The sequence below is a fragment of the Trachurus japonicus genome, chromosome 3 (genome assembly GCF_045865225.1).
Source record: "Trachurus japonicus isolate A0001 chromosome 3, Traja_1.0".
NCBI lineage: Eukaryota > Metazoa > Chordata > Actinopteri > Carangiformes > Carangidae > Trachurus > Trachurus japonicus.
In genome coordinates, this window is record NC_140909.1 from 23,083,834 (window position 1) to 23,106,575 (window position 22,742).

At 40.4% G+C, this 22,742-nt stretch overlaps 1 protein-coding gene across 1 annotated transcript in view; it reads right to left on the reverse strand.

The window, feature by feature from the left end:
* Nucleotides 1-22,742, reverse strand: part of itfg1 (integrin alpha FG-GAP repeat containing 1) — a 149,605-nt gene that overhangs the window by 28,274 nt on the left and 98,589 nt on the right. Inside the window, exons 11-14 of the mRNA XM_085767318.1 lie at nucleotides 22,377-22,527; nucleotides 21,277-21,385; nucleotides 4,964-5,007; nucleotides 1,609-1,687 (exon numbers count right to left, since the gene is read on the reverse strand). Coding sequence (XP_085623444.1) covers nucleotides 1,609-1,687; nucleotides 4,964-5,007; nucleotides 21,277-21,385; nucleotides 22,377-22,527 — 383 coding nt within the window. The remainder of the gene's footprint in view (nucleotides 1-1,608; nucleotides 1,688-4,963; nucleotides 5,008-21,276; nucleotides 21,386-22,376; nucleotides 22,528-22,742) is intronic.

Below are 22,742 nucleotides of genomic sequence, written 5' to 3' on the forward strand. Positions count from 1 at the left end.
GTTTAAAGCTGTTTTATGGTGGTGAAATAATAATGATATTAAACTGTGATCTGTCGACTAATTCTTAAAATATGTATATACTCCAACTGTGCCAACTGATAAATGAAACAATGGAATCTGACAAAGTGGGATTATGCTGCACACAGAAAAACACATGCACACACAGGCTATATATATCCCTGACCTCAGGCTGTCAGTGCAACTTGTCCTCATCCAGCTCTCTGTCCTTTCCACAATGTAACATCAACTAGGTTAACTGTAGCTAATACAGCACAGCAGGGCTGTCCTAAATGCCTCTACCTACATCTCTATGCATCCATCTATGGATCTTGTCTTCCTTGTTATTGTGAAGCAGTATTACATGGTTCAGGGGCTCAATGGTTGCAAAGATTTCTCGTCCTTTGGAGACACAGTGAACCTGCAGGTTACAACATAACAATCAAAAATACGAGTCATAATTCACACGAGAGGGTGAACTGGCACCAAAACACACTACTTACAGTGTGAGACCTGCTTAATACCCAGAAGCACAGAGCACAGCCAGATGTTTACTTGACAGGACTGATAACAATAACAGAAGGAGCAGCCCTCTGAGAGTACATGAAGCATGGGATTGAAATTTTAAAAAACACAATTTACTTCCAGTGCTCCTCATCATCCTGTCCTACCCAACTCCATGCACCATCATCATCGTTATTGTCATCATTTCAAAAAGTCACAAACATAACCATAGGCGATGCAGTCCTGCAAAACAAAACTGAAGATCTTTTAAATCTTAAATTGCAACTAAATCACTGGTCCTGGAGATTTTACCTCAGACTTATATCAGAAGGAAAAAATGAATAAGTTACAGCCTGTTGAGTGCTGCTTCACTGAGGAAAAGTTCTCCAGTATTTTACAAGCTTTTGGTGTGTTTTTCTGTGATAGCCTGCCGTTTCCTCAGGATTCATATTTGATTGATGGACAAGCTGATTGTGGATGGAAAATATCATCTTTCCTATTCAATATTTAGTTATATTACAACATTTTAGAAATACAAATGTGAGTGATGCCCTGCTTTTGTAGAACTAACAAAGTAAGTCAGCCTCTAATAATAATAATGCTGAAAAATTATTTTAAAATGCAGATAAAAATGTGTGAACTAGCAAATCACCCCAGAAGCATCATGGTGTGAGGATTACAGCCTTATCAAAGTGATTCATTTTCCTTTCAGTTACAGCAATCTTTAGAAAGACCTTCATGTCTTTTCTTTAGCTGCCCTTTCTGCCTTAGCCTTTGTATTTGAGGGATAGAGGCTATTCTCTCATTTATAAAAAAAATAAAAAATAAAAAAAACAAGAAAATAAAATCAATACACCCTTCTTCTTTTTTTCTACTTTCTTAAGATCCCCCAAAACGAACCCTGCAGTGTTCAGACATCAGACTCGGACAGCTGTCACTGTTAGGCGGTTAAAATTTTAGAAGAAGCCTGATGTACAGTGGATGAATAAAAACAGGCAGGGACATTTTTTTCTAGCTGTCATGTAGTCGGGGTGGTTTGGCATAAAAAGCAAAAGCTACAAGAGAAAGAGATACAAAATAACAAAAAAACCAAAACAAAGAACTTACCTGAGGCGTTTTTCAGGTAGCCGTTGGAGTCCACAGTGGTGTACATGACATAAGGACCTGGCTGGTTAACACCAAAAGGCTGTAAAAAAAGAAAAAGAAACACACATGCAAGCATAAATAAAAAAGCTGACAAATGTTGACATCTTACAAATACCTCTTCCCATCAGCTGTCTGTCAGCGAGGGCAAAAGAAAAAAAGAAAAAAGGGGCTGGGTGACACAGAAAGACAAAAGCAGGAGAGGGTAGACAGAGACAGGCATGTTGTCGCCACGGTGACCTTGAGCACTTTTTCTTTTTGTTTTATTTTCACTGGGTGACATGGCAAATGTCTGACTTAGCTGCCTTGGATCTGACTGAGCATAAATGAGAGTGACGGCTGTGTGTCTGCGTGGGTGGATACAGAGGGGTTGTCTTATCTCTTCATTACGAAAGGATGTCAACTAATGAAGAGATCTGATGAGCCATCCTTCGCTTTAAATCATCTAATCAGGAGACGGTTACGCGCGGAAAACATACACACTGCAGCAGAGACTTGGCCCTTTATGCTGTGACACTCAGCAGTTGGGTGAGAGAGGAATAGAAATGAGGTCAAAAAAAGAGAGAGAGAGAGAGAGATGGGAGAGGTAGAGAGGAGCAGGCTAAGAAAGACAGCAGAAGAGAGGTGTGACTAAGAAGGAAAGGAGCGGGAGAATAAAATGAAAAGATAGACGGGGGTTGATGGATGGGAGAGGAGAGGAGTAGAAACAGCCACGAGCTCCACTCGTCTACTGCATTTATCATTCCCTTCAGTTCGACAGCAAGCGAGTGGAGGAGCAGACAGACAGAAAAAACCAAAACAAGTCCAATACCAACAGCCTCTTGTTGATGCCAGACCTAATGTATTTTGGAGAGGGCTTTCTGCTGCTGAAAGGTTGTGTAAGGGGGAATCCTATTGGCCACTTTATTCCTGTCAGATTCCTCCATCCACCTACGCACCTGCATCTGATGCTGGCTCTTCAGAATGAGCAACAGGTGCTTAAAGCAACAGGAGGAACAGAGCTGAGTGACAGGAAATGGACTCAAGTCAGACTCATAATGTGAAGCACTTATAGACTCAACATGAAAAACAATACAGACCTCATCAGCAACTAGTGACTTCACTTGGACTCGAGTCAGACTGTGACACCTTAAACTACAAAGATGTGTTTCCCATCTTTATTTCTAGTGAACCAACACAGCCTCATTATTTACAGGCACATGCTGATGTTCTATTTGATCATTTCTAGTCACTTTGCCACAGGCCAATACTTTAACACTTTAACAAACCACCTGTTCAACAAGCATCTTGAAAAGTGACACGTTGAGACCACAGCAAGCTGATTATGCTTATAATGAATTGTTATGAAGAAGTGACAGTGAAAGCTGTAACAGTAACTGCAGGCAGTGAATCACAGCAGCAGCAGAGGACCGACTGATACTGACTGATGCTCCTCATTCCTTCTAAGCTTCACTCAGTATTTTGATATCAGGTGTATCATTTATTTCACTGACATTTTAAATCTCTTTTCATTCTTACATTATTCAGTTCATACTTGACGTCACATCAGAAATGAAAATGATTACATTAACGATGTGGAACTGTTGTGCAAATCAGCAATAACGATAATGTTAGTGGACAAACTGCATACTAGTTATTTTTTGACTGTGAAGAACGGGGTCATGATATCAGTTCTATGTAGACACGGGATGGAGTGTAACATAAAATCCTTATTAATGCCAAATGACTAACATTTATGTGCCATCGGTTGCTTGCACAGCAATTTGTACTGCAGGTGTATCTCCCGGCGTCGTCTTGGAAATGTGTCATACCCCTCATGCCGTACTGAAAAATCTTTGCTAAAACTAAGTGTTTTATGAAAAAATGGTCCCATGTGACTGCTACATGTATATAGTGCACAACATAAGAAGGCATGTTTATGATACAAGTAAAGCATGACACACACGCTGAAGGTCTGTTTAATGTACTATATCAGCTGACCCACCTTCAGTAGCCTCCTCCTGTCAGGCTGCTACCAAGAAGGGAAATTAATGTGTTGTTGCTGTTTTAACCTACTTGCTAATATACAAAGCAAGAGAGAGGGTGAGCAGAAGAGATGAAAAACTGAAAATCAACTTTTCATCTGTTAATTACTGGATGTTATTCACTGTATACAATGAAGTATACAAACTATCCTGTGAAGTGGAGTTTGACATGTCAACAGTGAGCACTAGTGTGACAGCTTTCTTATATGAAAGGCTTCAATGTGAGTTGAAGACAAGTTGATCGACCCTGTCATACGGTAGGCCTACATGCATTAGCTGTCTGAAATGGGTATTACTCCACAGTGAATCTAGTGACTACAGCCATCAGATAATGTCATGGAGATGAACATATTTTATTATAGGATACTTAGCCAAATTAACCTTATGAGGGACCCAGCAGCAAAATGAGTATGGCAGATAAAGTGGTGCAATAGCTTTGTCGGATATGGATTTCAATAGTCTTCAATGTGCTTTTGATGTAAGACATTTTTCTCTGAAGGAGCAATACAAAATGTCTAAAATGTAACCATTTGCTGATACCTCTCTTTCTGTGTATTTTAAGGATGTATTGACTCGGCTTCTTTGATTAAGCTTTTCTTAGCGAAAAAGAAATTCTTGAGTGACCAAGCTCAAGCTGTGGCCTCTATGAGAGGTCTTACTCAGCTCAGTCAAAGGTTCACATGCACCAATCCAATACCAGTTGGCCTTGTCATGGCAGTGCAGTACAACCAAGACACCCAGCAGAGACCACATGGTCAAATAATAGTATGAATAATAAATACCCACAAGCAACAGAACTGCTGTTAATTAAACAAAGAGATGGGTACTTTTGAAGAAAATGCAATTGATTGCGAAACGTATGAGCACATGCCAAACAACATAGAGCACTTATATAATGAAGGACTGTTACGTGCTGACAATAACAAAGCAGGACAGCTGGAGGAGAATGAGCAGGTGCAAATCAATCTATCTCTTTATAGTTTTCATTTTATTCTAGTAAAAGGTAGATACTTCTCATGCAGTTCATCCTCCCCTTGCATGGTCCAGCTGCAGTTGTGATATTTCAGCCTATTCTTCTGTTTCTCTGCTAAAAAAACTGCTGAATACAGATTCTGAAGAGGATAAAGTTTTACACATGCGAACGTAAGTGCCATGTGCACACAGAGTAGACAGAGACACACACCTGGCCAGACCGGTCAATTGTTAGGACAGATTTGAAACTATTTTATCACACAGTACTCTATTTGTGACTGCTCCATTAGAAAAGTGGACAAACCAAAGGACAGATTTCTTACCTTTACTTCTTCAGGACAGTCGTTGGAGCAGAGGCCGCTGAGCACTGAGAAAGATAAAGATGCCAAGGTCAGATGTGAAGTTCAGCATATAATGTCCAGCACACTGACACACACTGCTGTTTCTGTGCCCTGAGGCAATCTGTATCAACATGTATCAAACATCAAGCAGTCAAACTCACACATAGAAATAAACTTTGTATACACACGAATCAAACTGCACCGTGTCCACTCTTGTGACAGCTAGAACATAAACACTTTCATTTTTGTTAACTGTGCTTGAGTGTTACCTAATGTTTGCATTGTATATCATACCATCTAATCGGCTCTTCTGTTTGTGAGGTGGACAAGACATTAAAAAAATCAAAGAATGGAGAAAGGGAGGGATGGTGGGAGGGAGGCAGTGATATAAATAAATTGCTAGCTGTGAGAGACATAAAAAATAAATGTGTAAACTATTAGCACTGCGTGTGCGTGTGTACGAGCACACTAAGTATTTCACTTATTTGTCTGTACAAGCGAAGCGAGGACAAAATCCGCTGAATTGCTAATCAGTCATTAGAGAAGTGACTTTATTAGCATACTAATAGGGCTCTGGGTCTAGGTTGCTTTGATTTGCCTGATGGAGTCACGCTGAAGCCCAATACCCCGTTAATAAGGTCTGCACCCAGTGCTGTAGTAAACAGCAGTAAACTCAGTGCACCTATTCAAAGGGAACATCACAGTGGCCCTGGTCCCATTGTATAGACAGCGGGGCAGATAGAGCCTCTGCACTCCATCATCATTAACTTTCCACACAGGTTAATTACAAATATCTAGAGCATCAATGACCCATCTGAACACAAGTGAGCAGTGCAGCACTATTTAAGACTTGACAGAATGTCAAAGCTGTTTCATATACGGGCTATTGTACTAAATAAAAGTCATTTGTGAAATCTTTGTTGTTACATGACAAAGATCAAACTAGTCACAATCCAACATGCTTCATAACTCCCATATTGTTTTTGACCACATTTAACCTTTCTCAACACCTCATCACCATGGTTCTGCCTCCACACCTTTAACAATAGTCAGAGAACTGTGCTGTACTTAAATCAGGAGTGCTGTTTGATAGAAAAAACACGCTCCCGTTTCAATTCAAGTGTCAATTCTTGACATCTCTCAGATGCTACTGTCAGCACAGAAACAATACTTTTTTACAATTTTACCCACTTAATTTCTTTTCTCTTTTGCTCACATTGTGATGTGAAGGAAGCCATTCACAATACACAAACCTTCAACTTTATGCTTTTGCGCAATCTGTGACAATCACCTTCAGTTTCACTATGATCTTTTGAACTTACAGCTACGAGTAGCAACGGAAAGAACCAAATAACTGTACAATCCTGAGCCTGAGCTGTACTTTGTGTTCAAGGCTAATTAGCATGCTAACACCCTAAACCACCCTCTGGTGAACTTGGCAAACATTGCACCTGCTAAACAGTTCCACCAATAGCTGTTGTAGTTGTGTAGTAGTGCTTGGGGTTGTTGACCGCATTGCACCATTTTCTTGTACTGTGATTCCTTTATATGGCAGCCGTTCTGCCACCACGTTGTGTGCATAAACAAGAGGATTTTTGATTTCAAAAGAAATGGTGTACGTGTGGCAAAAGCCTATTTTCTGCTTTGAAGTTCACAAGCTTATTAAGAATATGTCTCAAGTGGCATTCAGATGGAGCTCCCATCAAAGACAAACATGTATTCCTTGACCGTTGCTGACCACACTGCAAATCAGCTGCTGCTTGTTTTGATATCATTTAACATGACTTTTCAAAGCACATTCAGTAATCACATTGGTGCTCTGGAAAACTGAGTGGTTCTTTATGCTACAAAATGTTTTCAAAGATATCAAAAGAGGCCTGCCGTGATGACAGACTATTCATCATTTAATGAGAACATAAAATCTTCAATTATGTCTTTATACTGTATATTCACCGACTGCAGAAACGTGAGGCGCGGTTAGTCGCTCAAGTTGCTTCTGACTATTGTGGAAGCTGGAAGTCGAGTTGAATAAACTGATTGACAAATAGAAATCATTAGGTATTTGCCTCTGAAAAAGATGAAAGCCTTTAGGAGCCCAAAGGAGCTCTGACCTGCTGCAGCAAAATGGTCAAAAAAGAAACAGCGCTTGCATGTAATTATCCTGCTCATCAACTCTGAGCAACTACGGCATCATCACATCACAGGCTTTGGACCAAAGTCATCTGTGAAGGACACAGATGATCAATAAATCATAGGGATCAGATTATTCATCACTTGTTTGAATCTCATGCTGTTTGAGGTCAGGCTACAGGCACCACTGTCACCGACACTGTAAATCAATGACACAGAGGGATTACACTGCCATTTGTTTGGAGTCGGTCTCATTTGGGATTATCTGGAGAGAACATTGCGCATAGGACAAATGCTACAACAGGACTCCTATATCTCTTCTGCTACAAGTTTTGTTCAATACTCTTTTCGTTTCATTTTGCTGCATTGTAAATGTAAGAGATCACAGTGTAGCTATCCTCAACTCAGTTGTTTTCTCTCCTTACTGTATGTGTTTATGGCCAACAGGTCAGTTAAGAAACCATAAATATGTGAAAATTCACCTCCCAGAAGAGTTTCTGCTTCTCCATGGGCTTTAACACAAACTGTGAACTCGTTAAAATAACTGTACATCCTGATGGGAAATGTCTCCTCAATTTATAAACCGCCACAGAGAAGGAGAAGGATGTCAGTGCATGAAAGGGCCAACGGGAACAAACAATGTCATGCAGCTTGAATACAAATACTCCGTATAGCAGGAGGCGACTGTCAGGATCGTCTCTTTTATTAAGAAACAAGCCAGAGGAGTTTGCTGGAAATCTAAATGAACATATTTGAGGGGAATTGATTTGCACAGCAATCTGTGTCTTGGCGACAGAAAACAAAACACCAGGTTTTTGTGAGCTTTTATTTTTCCAGTCTTTATGTCATACAGCTAAATCACGCTTGGAATCCCAATGGAAGTAAAACTGTCAGAGCAGCCGTCTCTCATGCTAAACTTTCTGTCTGCTGTTTAGTTAAATATACAACACCTAATGAAGTCCAAAATTAAAACCAGAGAGGAGAAATTTTTCATCAAATATCTACTCTAACCCACTAGATACTCTTGAATGTTCAGTTTGTGAGGCAATGGAAACATTTATAAGATTAATTGCAAGAAGGGAACCGCATGCTTAAGAGTTTCACGACACAAATTCAGTGATGCATAAAAAGAAAGAGAAAGGAAAGATAGACATGAACTGCATGAATGCAGAAGTCCTTCACAACTCAATGGGCACCACGTCGCTCCAGATGAGTCTGTGTCAAGGAAGCTATTTGTGTGTGTGTGTGTGTGTGTGTGTCCAGGCTGTCACAACATTCATCAGAGAGAGGAAACGAGAATCTCGTGTTTCTTCTATGAGGCCGCTTTGTTCTAGATTCAATCCCTGGTTGACATGTATGTAGGTATGTACCGTAACTCCTCCATGGCTAAAACAAGATCCCTGGAATAGCTCTCACACAATCTCTGGGCAACAGAGATACAAGTCTTGCTGATACAAGAGCCACACACACACACACACACACACACACACACACACACACACACACACACACACACACACACACACACACATATTAAGACTCATGGCAGCTCTTTCGCAGGACTAACCTAATCGAGTGGAGGACAAACCTGGTCTGTGTGCGGGTCTGTGTGTGTGTGTGTTTGTGTTTTCATCAACGACTCAGCCACCAAGGAGCATTCCATCAACAGTCTGCGCTAAAGTGTCAGCTCTTTATTTTCTTGTCTGGGTTGGACCGCCACAGCGGGACCAGTCCTGTAAGTGGGTGCGTCCCTGACTGACGGACTCAATGAGTGATAAAGTTAGGAAGCTGGCCGGCCAAATGCTGCATGATTGAGTGTTTTACAACGTTGTTTGGTATGGCTGAGGTCATTATTCTTTCAAAGGATTTGGCGTAAACAAGCAACTTTTTAGAACCTTCAGCTCTCTTTCTGTCTCCTGCTGAAAAACTAACATCCCCAAAGAAGGGATTAATTGGCCTTGTCAGATAGGCTTAATAAGCCCATTCCTGTTATTATTATTTCAAAGTTTTAAATGCACTGGCCGTCACACATTATGAGAGACAACACTCATTTTCCAAAAAAACAAAAATTGAAATAACAACTGAGATGTCTCGGTGACGTCTCTCAGCATCTTGTGCCATGGTCAGTAAATCAGATGTGGCCAGAGCTTGGGATTTGAATAATATGGTGGATGCTTTTGCCTGATGAGGAAGAAATATCCGTTTTAAAAATTGCAGAGCTCACTGTGTGTTTTTTCTGTGTGCCTATTTTAATGATAACCAGGCCAGGCTCAATGATCAGACTTGTTTTGCTCATTAATATGTGTTGCATGTTTGACCATGTGTAGTTTTAGTGACATCTTAGCTGCAGCTGCCAGTTAGTCATAATTCATATTTAACTGGGGACCATTTGGGATGATCACCACCAGGTCTGATGCCTGTCAAGATGTTGAGAGCAATACAGATACAATATTACACAGTAGTCTACACAGAACAAACTAATAGGCTGTGTGCCATAATGTTATTGCTGCTGTCAAATGTTAGAGGTAGCATAGCAGAACGCTGGTGGAATAAGAGTTTCCTTCAACCTCATCTATGAATCTGGATGATAATGTATTAAATGAAGAGGGTTAGACTTTGCCATTTTTTGTATTCTGTCCTGTTTCTGTACAGCAAAAGCTCCCTAATTTACTGATAATAAAGGTGTTAGTTTCGAGTGTGTTGGAGGTGCTGACAATAAATAGTGCTAGCTGTAATTTTAAGCATTCATTCATGGGTACAAGCAATAATTTAATCCGACTTTCTAATGCATGTCAGGCCAAGGCTTGAAATGTTGTGGAAAAATAAGCCTGAATTAAATTTGTGCTTTCATCAACTGGCTTTGCAGTGAACATATTGACCTCTTGAATTATTTTGTATTTGAATAAAAACGAAAATACTCTAACCTTGATAAAAAAAAAAAAAAAAAAACGACCTATGGTCTTTTCCATTCCATGCAAGCAAAGAAGGAGAACAGGAAATCAACATGTTTTTTCTGCTTTGTCAGATATAAATTGTGTACATAACCTTTTGTGTAGCATTGTTGTGTCGGATGATTATTATTATTTTTGATGCAAACACAACATTTAAAGTGTGGAAGTTTGAATTTGCAGCAGAACATGTTTCACCCACTGTTACTGAAGAGCACCGTGAAACCTTCATAGTTTGCAACAGATACGCTCTTTGAGAACGTTTTCTCCCGATAGAAAAACACAGTAATATAGTCGTCTGGGTGCAGAGCGAGCTAATTTCATGGGAAATAAATGTTTGTAACTGCACTCTTAAATAAACAATTCTCCATGCATGCGTTTTCACTCAAAATTTGTTTCTGTTTATATAATACAGCCTGTAATTGCAACTTCATTGGCCCTCTATAAAAAGAAACTATGGGGAGCCATGGTAACCACATGCACACGTCACAACACAGTCCTTAGCTGTTGGGTCAGATGACGTCACATGCACTGCACACATATACACACAAACACACACACACACAAGGAGAAAAATGTGATGAGCAGACCTTGACAGGGGAACATGACATACCGTCTTAGCGCTAGTGGCTACGAGTCAGCCGGAGCCAAACAGACACACACTGTACATGCAAACACACTGACACACAAGCACAACGACATGACAACTGAGCGACATTTGCTCTGAGATGCTCATCACTTCTCATTGTCCTCAGGATGCTTTTGCTGACCGCAGGGCTGCTCACAGACATGCATGGGCACAGCACATGGCTGCATCCACACACTGCAGAGTGACTGACAGTGAACTGACATCCGCTTTTAAATAGAAATAGCAGCTCCAGTAATGACCACCTGCTAATGGCTAAGTAATCCATGTTATGAGGATAATCTACACAGTATCTCTACATGTGGTGTGAATGTGTTGTACGTGTGTGAGAGCCTCTGCACATTAACAGTGGTTCTGCTTTTCTGCCTGATAGACTTCTGCAGAATGAAACATTTAGATTTTATTACAAACGCTCTCCAATAAAGAGCTGTCACTTAACAAAATGTCTCCCATAAAACTGGTTGCCTCATCAGTGCCTGACTAAAAACTAAAAGAAAATATCCTTATTTGCCCCTAGTAGACATTATGGCTTTAATGGCGACTGTCTGGTCGAAGTGTAAGTAAGATGAGGCACCGCGCTGCTGTTTGGATCCCAGAGGGAGCGTCTCCTGCTCTGTGTTCACTTTGAGTAACATCATTAAAGTGTTGTTGTATGCTCACTGTCCCTGAACAGCTGGCAGTGGCTTCCACTGTGTTTCACTTTCAAATGAACACTACAAATGCAATGTGACCACCACATTAATTGGCCATATCAATTAGAATAGGGCTTAAGATCCTCACGGAGGCTATATGTCTAGAGAATACACCTTTGCTCCATCCAAACATAATATTACAGCTATGAATCACATTTAGCAATTTACTGTGGTCTCAGCTAACTTTAATACCACTGTTAGCAGGCGGAAAGGTCTGCAAATCTAGTACAATTTTATATAGAAGCAACCAAAGTATTATCAAGAGAGAACACACCCCCTTCTTTATCATTAACTGATAAAATAATTATTGTACACATAAAATACTGAGCAGTCTCTTGTCCTCCTCTGAGGCCAGCAGGTGTGACAACATTGTAAAACTTCCTACAGCTGTAAAAGATAATTGACTGGCTTGCATCACTGGTTCATAATGGCCAATGCCATTAAAGCCTTAAAAACCAGCCCACAATCTTCCCCTCTGCTTAGTGTAGCCAGGCCCGACTCGGTGGAACTGTGCCTGGGTCAGGAGTGTTGTCAGTGGCCGCAGAGTAGAATTAATTTGCAGGCTATTGGATTAGCCTTCAGAGCCATAAATCAAATATCGTGCCCAAGTCTAATTCAAAATTAGGTGCTGCCTGTTGTTTTCATCTTCTAAACTACTACCCATAATTTGCTAATTGGTCGGCCTTCCAGCTACCTCAATTCTCAGTGGATGGGGTCCACACTAATAAAATTGAACCTGATAAAATTTGAAATTGATTTAAGCTGACTTCTCTCAGGGTGTATCACTGGAGCCTTGCTGCTGCTGTTGGAAAGATAAATGTTAAAGTTCCCACCTTAATTACAGCGAGAAGAACAGTGACCATCAACTACAAGCTGCTTTTCTCACTAAGGGTAGAACCTACAACAGTAGTAATAAATAATAATAATAATATGCAGTGTTTTTGTATTGGAGGGCTGCTTGTGGTCACATTAGCAGGCCGAGCTATTACAACATCCACTGTCAACATAACCTGGAGCAGGATACTATTTTAACAAACATGAGAGCAGGCACTCCCACTCAGCCTTCTTTGTGTGTTGCAGCAGAAAAGAAGAATTCCCCAAAATCTGAATATGCAGCCTCCAGTTAAATCCTCCTCCGGACGACAGAGCCACACTGAAAGACTTCATGTAAATCTCTGCGTTGTCATTTGAATGAAATGAAAAGAGGGAATAAAAGGCAGCACTGACTGACAAGACTGAGGGGGGCGGAGAGGAAGCAGGAGGACAGGAAACAAGACGTTTGTCGAGGAGAAACAAGGCGGGAGGCAGGGTGAGAGGTGAGAGTGGGATAAAAAACCAAGGCTGAAAGGGTTAGAGGGGAGGAAATGAAAGAGGCTAAATAAGAAAAGATGGGAGAACAAGAGGAGAGAAATGGAAAGAGGAGGAGATGTGGAGAGAGGAAAGGAGAGAGCTGGATTTGATCTGGGAGGATAAGAGATGAAAAAGGAGGTGAGGGGTTGGGAGAGGAGAAGGGAGTATGTGGGCCTGAGAAAAGCTCCCAGATGTTTCTCAATGCAGCTAATCTGCATCCTAATAAGTCAGCAGGAAACTAATCAACTCATATAGTTCTGCCTGTCAGTCTCTCTCTTCATCTCTTTTCCACACACATACTCACACACACACAAACACACTTTGAGATGTTCATGAAGAGATACCCCCTCCCCCCTCCTCTCACCATCTCCCATCATTTTATCCTTCTTTCTAATTTTGGAGTTTATGATTTCTCCCATCTCTTCTCCTCAGCAGTAATCATCGCTCCATCTGGCCGCCCTGCAACAAGCTTTTGCATCATTGTTTCTTTCAGCTTAAGATTCTTACAGAGTCGTTTTCAACCATCACAGCTGATAACGAGTCTGTGGGAATCCATATGGGTATCAGACATATTGAACCAATGCAGCAACAGCAGACTGAATGTGATCTGATATAATGTGCACTTGGCCTAGCTCAGGTCGTAGGAGGAGATCTGTCACATAGGTGTATCGATTGGTCGTCAAATGTCAAGACAGCAGCAGGTCTTCTCCATCTGAGCAGGTTGGAGACAGACAGTATAGAGGAGGAAGGAAACACAAACGCCGATGTGTAAACAATCATTGCGCAGTTGGTAATGCACCATCAGATCCTTGTAATTCTATCACAGGCCGTGCTAATAATAGGCAGGAGACGATGCAATGCTGCTTTGTGGGCCCCTTTATTGGCACCCCCCCCCCCTTTTTAAATCAGGAAAGCAAACAAAATTGTTTCACAAAAGCTTAGGAACAACTTAAATTTTTTTGATTCATATGTAAAGGCTATCACCCACAAGAATAAAGAGCATGTCACAGGAACATCATGTGAAGAAGACTGCAGCAGCAGTCGAAATTATTAAGGTATGTTACAAAAAGTATAGCCTTTACATATGAACTCAACAAGAAATATATCAAAAGTAGGCTAGATGAACGTGTTTGGACTATGAACTTAATAATTTTTTAAACTGTAAGTTATTTTAATAAATCACTCGATAGAGACAATATATTGTCCTATAAACACATACATTTGTAAAGTAATATGTAAACATATGGAGTCTGAGTCACGCACGCAGGGACGCAGGCAGACATGCACCCTTCCTTTTCTTTCCAACCATCCCTCTTTAGAGAAAATGATCATAAATGGAAACCTCAAATGTAATTCATGATTTCTATCCTTAAGAATGGGTAAAATTAATCATACAGATTCAAGACAATATCTTTCATGATAAGAAAAAGGACAGTCCGCACACCAGCAACAGCTCCAGAGCAATAATCTATTATCACCAAAAAGGGAGTAACGTTTCGGGTTAGAAACTGTCTGAGGAAGGGTTTCTAACCCGAAACGTTACTCCCATTTTGATGATAATAAATTATTGCTCTGGAGCTGTTGTTGGTGTGCGGACTTTCCATTTTCTTATCATTTACTTGTGTTGTCCGGCGCCCAGTGTTTAGATTTAGGGATGTGTGTGCTTTTTCTATTTTTTCAATATCTTTCATGTGACCATACTGTCAGCATCCTTCACTCAGCAGCCACGATAGAAATTCACAATGTCTTTATTGTTATCACTGTCTGCTGTGATATACTGTGATCCACATTTAGTCCTGTTGTGTTCTTTCAAAGTAGAGACTAAAGATCAACTGAATCAAGATGTCACAGCTTCTGATCTTAGACTGATCATGTTAATCAATATGCACATACTGAATGTATGTCGTCTTGATGATGATTATTGCAGCTACATACATTGTATGTAAATTTCCTCCTTTCAGTTCATTAAATTGCTGCTACATCTCACATGTTGATTTATCTGCCGCCTTTGATTTAAGGAGAGCTGCACCCGAGTGGAATGCCATTATGCACGGCCATCACTGCTGTGTTTACCTTTATCAGTCCAGTGGACATGCACATGCACTTGCCAAGAGTACGGCTAGTGTTTTAGATGCAGTGCGCGGGCATGCAGCTGACAGTGAATTAACAGAGTGAGTGAGTGAGTGAGTTAATGGCAGAGAGTGAGCAGTGGTGTAGCTGTTGTTAGTGCAGCCAGAGGTTTGCTGAATAAAGCAGACCTGGTAAAATGTGAATGTGCGGATGGGACAGAAAGAGTTCCCCAGAGAAGCAATGGGGAAAAACACTCCTATTTTTGTTTACACCATTACAGAGGTGTTTGATTTATACATGTTGCACTATATATAGATACAACTACAAAGCTATGTCCACCACACTAATACAAGTATGAGAGCATTTTAGTTGTCTATCAGAAATAATCTCTATCCTGTAGTGACACAATATAAAAATCCAGGACCTTTCATTCAATGTCAGTGATGAGCACACCCCAGTTCAGGCAGAGTTTGCAGTAGTTTTTGCCAAAAAAAGAAAGAGGATTAAACTGAACTGTAACTATACACTACATTACATTCAACCAACCACTTTGAGAAGAACCGTCATAACAAAATGACATACAGTCCTGATATGTCTTTTTTCTCAGCTTTCAGGTATATATATTTATTTTTACAGAATGGCACCATAGCTGCCAAGGCTTCCACTTGGCTGCAGCTCCACTCTGAAAACCTCTAGCTTCCTGCTAAATAATATATGCTCCTATGGCAACAGAGGTAAGGGTCTTGATGGAATGTGCCAGTGAGCGAGCTGCTGCATGTCGGGCTCACAGGAGGATAAGATGTCAGAGCGGTGCAGGTTCAGGTCATCTCAGTGTGAAGAACCCAGCAAGAGTCCAGGCCTCTGGCTGGCAGAGAGACAGGGCTGCTGTCTGAGGCCAGCATGTGATGGATTTATCCCAGGAAGTCCATGTGCATCCTGGGATCTTACCTTTCACTCACAAACTGCACACACACAAACACCGAGCACGACACAAAGTCGATCCTTGAGCAGGCGTTGTTCGATAATGCTCAAGGTGGGGGGGGGGGGGGGGGGGGACATCCTCTTGAGAAAATGGGATTCCACATTAGAGAGCAGAGGCCTGGGTAACAATACAAAGAACCCAGCACTAGACAGCACAGTGTGTCAAGTCTGAATAAGCAATTCACACATTCATTCTCACTTATTACAGTCTAACGTTATGAGCTGTGCTATCAAATATGCCTGAAAAGAACGTTAAATAAACTATTTACCCTCAGGGGTTTGTCACGGGGGGTGCGAGGCTATTAAGCTGCATTTGAGATCACATCCACAAGGGAGATAAATGAAATGTCAACAGAGTGTATCACTTGACAGATACATTTTTATTTTGGTTGCTTGTTGTTCGCTCGCAAGTCAGTAGTCAGCTAGATGCAGAAAATGCAACACTGAACATGTATGAAATATTAACAACCTAAAAATGTAATAACTGAAGAAGTTGTTGTGTGTGTTTTTCTGGGCATTTTGGTGTGGGTGTGTGTGTTTTGTTTGATTTGCTGCAGTGAGAGAAGACATGGATAAGAAGAGAACAGCTGTTTAAAGAGATGCCACAGAACAAATTCATGTTCCAGCAGGGGAGGGGGGTGGGGGTGGGGGTTGTCAAGGTCACACACAAAGAGACAGTACACACAGACTGTCAGGATAACTGCTAACACTATTTTGTGTTTATTATACACACTTGACACATGACTAAATCTCTAAACCTCTGTTGAATTTAAATGACCCATCCCAACCAAATTCTGTTGTACAGTAACTACCCGATTAAAGTCAAGCTCCTCTACAAGATGGACTGTATTTGGAATATGGATCATATGCAATTGGGGAAAATATCCAATTGTGATTTATTTTCTTAAGAAGCCGTGGCTATTTACAAACTGTCTGATTAAAGCAACACAATGTAACTATTTTAACTTAAAGTTAGTTTCACGATTAGTTCTACATTAGCGCCCGGCTAGCTTGGTATTGTACATGTAATTTTGGTTGGCTGGCTGGCACCTGCTTGTGAGAGCATGTATTGCTTTATGGCAACATGTCACATCAACACCTCGCTATAAGAAGCTAGTTAGCTCACTATTCTCAGTAGGTTCGTCATGGTGGATGTGGTGAACGGACCAAAGAAGGCATTGTAAAAGAGGATGCAAGGAATAGACAGCAACTGGACTGGCTTTAACTTGTTGGTGAGAGCTCAGAGTAAAAACAGGATGCAAGCATCTTGTTGCTGGAATAGGAAGTAATGTCCTTAATGCCCTTACTGGTAATGTAGGCTTTGTTTTTTCGGCTGGTTGTGTAGGATTTAGCTTGCCAACAAATAAATGTGTATTGCTGTTTATGAGTGGGGCTCAATTTGCGACATGCATTTTCAAAAAATCCAGTAAAGGGGATTTACACTCTGCAACTGTAAAGAAACCCCAAGAGAAATAAAAATAAAAAAATTCTGCAGGGTAGTTTTAACAGCGTTCTGGCTAAAAATACTGTAAGTCACCAAAATTCAGACATTTACAGTAAGACGCGATAAGGTGAAAAGAATAATACATTATGTTTTAACTGTCAACAAGGACATTTCTGATGACTGTTCACAAACCAGAAGGACAGTCATTCACGCAAACACGACAGGTGATTGGGTCGAGTGTGAGCTGAGATGATGAGATGCAGAGATCGGTTGGTGTTTCAGATCGTCAGTGCTCTACTGAGTGGACCACAACAGCAGGACCACCAGCCCTGGAACTGTGAATGTGAATGGGTGACAGGGTTGAAATATCATAGTGCCCTAACTGGTCAACATGGATGCCATGTGACTGAGCTGGAGTTTCCCCATTGGCCGTTGCTCTTTCATAATGAACTGGCACAAACCGTTTCTATTTAGGGTGCGTTTACAGCCTGCAGTGTTGCCAACTAGCAGTGAGTGACAAATCTAGCGAGATCTAGAGGAGAGATGCCAGTAATGCCCTCTTACATGTCTGCTGTGTTCAGTGAGTGGCAGAGCAGCAGCTTGTTGCCCAGACAAAGCCTATGCGCTGTGTGAGAGAGACAAAAGACGAGATAGAGAAGAGATATCCTGCCGCTTTGAACTTCCTCTCTAGGCTATTTAGGTGAGTGAAAGCTAAAATTAGACCACAATTGTTATCTTTAATTCATGTGTTTGGTATTTTTGTTAGATGATGTCATGGATATAAAGATCTAGATTTTAGCAGCAGCACTAGAGTCTTATTAAGATATATTTCAGATACTATTTCATCCAGTTCCATTGTCTGACAACATAAACATATACCATATAAATGAGAACAGCGTTATTGGAAATCCAACTGTACTACAAAACTGTATATCTGAGCATGCAGGTAAGGAGAGAAGCAAACACATAAAGGGTTAAAACCAGCTGCCAAACATGACCCTATAATATCAGTTGTCTACAACAAATATTTGGCTATAGTAATATCATACAAGAATTTGTCACAAGTGCCAAAATTTTAAATTTGGTGTGAACCCCTTCAGGAATTAGCACAAATTAGCTAAAATGACAGCCAGCAACATGAACGATCACATTCTTTCTCTTATAAATAACAATATTAGAAGCATACTTTGTGAATTGAAAACCGTGGTCCTGCACTTTAAATATTCCAGCCCCAGCATGGACATATGACAGTATATACTGTACTGTACACGAGTATACAGTAGGATTACAACAATTACATGATGTATTCCACACATCTCAACTGGACTTGGAAACCACTGGGATCCTGGATTTATCTCAACCTAGCACTCAAACCAGTGTCCCACAAATGCTCGAGTGCATGCCAGGACTTGGGACATTGGAGACACCGGAGACCCTTTTCATGGCAGACATTGTGACTTGTCAAAGCAGGAAAAAGCACAGGTGTAAATAATAGTAACAATGGCTCCATTATTGGCCATGCACAATACCAGAGCCCTGCAACTGGTTCACCCAAATGAAATGCAGCCACCTGTGCTGTTTCCTCATCCTGCTTTAACAGGTCAAAATGTCTAATTAGATCTACTCCTTGTACCCAAGGAATCATGAAGCCTGAAGTTTGCAGTCGTTGCCATGAAACCACATGTGCTCCAACAAGACTCCTGGTAACAACCCTCTAGTACACAGTGCTACGATCAGTTAGACCAACAGGATGTCATCCAGCACTGGTCCCATCATTAGAAGCAATGCAACATTCATCACTGCTCCCATTTCACTAGTGTATCATTCAAGTGGCTGACAGAGTGGTCAGCTGTCTGCGGTATCAAAACAAAGACCTACATTTTGGGTCAGACTATTCATGCTATACTGTTATATACACTGTATGAATAGCATGAAATGTTATATACTGCACAGTATACAGTATATAACAGTATTAGCATGAATAGCTGTTTACTTGCTGTTAAAGAACAAAAAAAATTCTGTTCGAAAAAATATTCTGAATTCAGCATCAAATTTTATTTCTTTGATCACCAAGAGCTGTCTGCAGAGGTTTATGAAAAAAAAATGTCAGTGTTAAATCTTGTATTTATCAGGTCTTTTCTCCTACTGAAATCTCATCACTTTCTCATAGTGACTCACTGCAGCCTCTGATCTGTATCAATCAATCAAGCAATCACCACCACCCGCTCCCTGTGAGAAACCACAGTCTGCTGCAGTGAAACCTGACAAATATCCCTATTAATTTGAATTTAGCTTAATACCAGATATGACTTCTTTTTGCTGTCAGATTTTTGTTTTGGGATTTTGTCTCATGGAAATGAACTTTTTCTGTCTGTTCATCATTACACACAGTACCAGAGGTCTATTTATCTACCACTGCAATAAACTATTTACTTAAATGTAGTTTGGAACTGTCTTGATTCTCAACAATACCATTTCTGAATAACATGAATAAACCTGGTTTGTTTTGACAAGTAAAACGTGCCTATGTGAAGGAATATGCATTAAGAAGGGGTTATTTTATGAATATGTAATAATACACATTGAATATGTGTTAGTAATTCTGTGCTGGTGTGTGTTTATTAGGCATGGTGATATCTCATGCGTATGTTTCTGTTTCTGAAAGCAGAGGAGCAAGTGTTACCCCTCCCTTCCCAAAAGACAAAACAACAACCATTTGCCAACTGTGCAGAGACAGAAATGAACAACGATACTTTTTCTACTAATGAGCAGAGCAGAATGACAGATTAAACTGTGCAAAGGCCCACCCTAGAGTGGAACTATTTTTGCTTTCCTCAAATGTCACTAGGTACTAACGCTGTACCAACATTTTGACTTCAAAAGAGCACGTCTTGATTTCTACTCAAACATGTTACAATAAAAAAAAATGAAAGGAATAAAATCTATTAACTGAGCGGGAGAGTGAAAAAAAAAAAATGCTGGATGCCAAAAATGTATGAAACTATTTCTGAGCATCAAGATCAGATATTGAAGCACAGCTGCATCTAGTCAGGCATTATTTGTGACTCAAAGACAACATACTGCTCAGACGACATGAACCGTTTCTGTAGAATTAGTCAACATTTACTCATCTCATTGCATAGACAGAATAAGGTTGGGAAGGAAGAAATAGAATGAGTTATTTTTCTGGCATTGCTGACATCTTCATCAGATAATCAAAAATGGAAAGTGAAAGATGACATGATGAAAGGGGGGGAGGGGGATGCAAATAAGATGGCAGTCTGGCTTTGAACAGAGCTATTGTGGCTTCATGGTTTCCGCCATTTGTGCTAAGTACGAAAACAATACATCCTTACTAATTAATCACAGTTTTACAATGAATAATAATGAATAACCTTGGTCTCATTACTTACTTATTATTACTTGTTCACAAAGTAATTTGCAGATTCTCGGCCAGGCACTGTTTTTTTTAAACCAATGATTAATTTGACACACCAGGACACACATGTAAATAGCAGCTCATTTGTGCTGCATTAATATTTTTGCTAACCTTAATAATCTGTATATGCTTTAACAATAGAATCTGGGAGAGAAGTCTGAGCCAATATTCAAAATGACCTTTTGGGAGAAGGTGCATTTACAACAGCCGTTTTGTGCTGACAGTAGCTATTTTAATTTAGGCTGAAATAGAACAAAAAGCTCAGACTATTCCCCTTTCTTGCCCCCAACTGAGAAGCTCCAGGCTAAAATATCACACTAATATGACAGATAATGGTCATGACCATCTGCTTTCTAGGTCTGGGGAATAGGGCTGCTCATGTTCAGTGATGATTTTAATTGGTGTAGCAGGCATTGTTATAGTAGAGAACATACACTTGGACATTAATAATATTTAAATTACACTTGTGTGTGCAATATAAAGAGGACCATTTGGGAGGAAGAAGGCCTTCTCTGACTACATGTGGTCTTATTAATAGACTGGTATGGGTATGTGGGGTGGAGGGAGGAAGAGAGGAAACAGGGCGTTCACTTACCCATCACTTTAACAAAGTAGGCATCAGCTTCAAAATTGTTCTTTAAAGCATGGATGATCAAGTCATTTTTGCCCGCTGCCTGGCTCAGAACCAGCATGTCTAATATACCCTGCAAATGAAGACAGGCATGCAGATAAGGGACAATGAGAGCATGGTGTGTGTGTCTTCTGATGTACATTTTTATCCCTCCAACACACTGGGTGACTGATCCAACATTATCTCATCATCTCCATTCTTCCTCTTTTCTTTTCTCCTCCCTACATCTCGCTCCCATTTTAAAAATCTGTCTCAAGGGGTGGGGAGAGAGCGAGGGATAAAGAAAAAGAGAGACAGGACAGAATCCAACAGACAGACCACAAAGGCAGCAATAATTAATTCCGATAAGGCAAGCAGATATAGTAGATTGCACTACAGACACTGGACTATATGCAGCAGAATCTGTGAGCAGAACATATAAAACACAAAAAGGATGGTTTTGACAATATATGCATGTATGAAAACAGGTGCATGACAGTATGTAATTGTGTTCGAGTGTATTTTTAGGTGTTTGTACTTCAAATAAACATATTGTTGTCACTGTGGATAGATATATTTTGAAGTATTCAAAAAAAACAGCACAGAACCTGACTGATGATAAATAAGTGCCTGCTCTTGTAAATAGATGAGCTGGCAAAGATGTATTTAAGCAGGTTTGCACAAAAGCTAGTGTTCTTTTAACTGCATTACTGATTGCAAACAGGCACTGCATGCAAGACAAGAAAAATGATGCATTATTTTGCTTGTGTCAATTTGTGAAACTTTATGCATAATCAAATCTAAACATCAGATAATGTTTACATACATTTTTATATTGGATTTTATATTTAGTCATAATATTGAAATGTCAGGTATCACTGCTGATACACTGCTGTAGACTGATGTCTACACATTAATTGGATAAGTAAGAGGTGATGTAGAAGTGATGGATGTTGAGAGGAGAAACAGACATAAAAGGCACAAAGTAGAAAGAATGAGAGACAAGGATGGTACGCTGAACTGTATGTACGTATGTGTAACTAAAGCAAAAACTAAATTACACAAACTCAGCAAAAATGACTTACATCCTCGTAGATGTCAAAGAATGTTGCCATCACTGCGTTTTGGATGGCTCCCAAATCTGACTGGTCCCAGTGGATGTGGAACATCCTCCCTACACTGTGGCAGCTGGCGTTGTTACAGGGCACGTTCTCCAACAGGAAGGCCTGCTGACCACTGGGGAGAGAGAGGAGAGATGGTGATAATGTTGAGTACCTCAAAATAGAAGATTGTTTATGTCATCAGCTTTTTGTCATTTCTCAGATGAATTAGGTCAGTGTGTTGTTGGCTCACTCTTCGGTACGTCCCTGCTAAGCAGAACATTTCACAGTTCAGTTTGATGATTTGGTTTTGGATCACAATGGTGAGTCAGATATACATATACTATATCT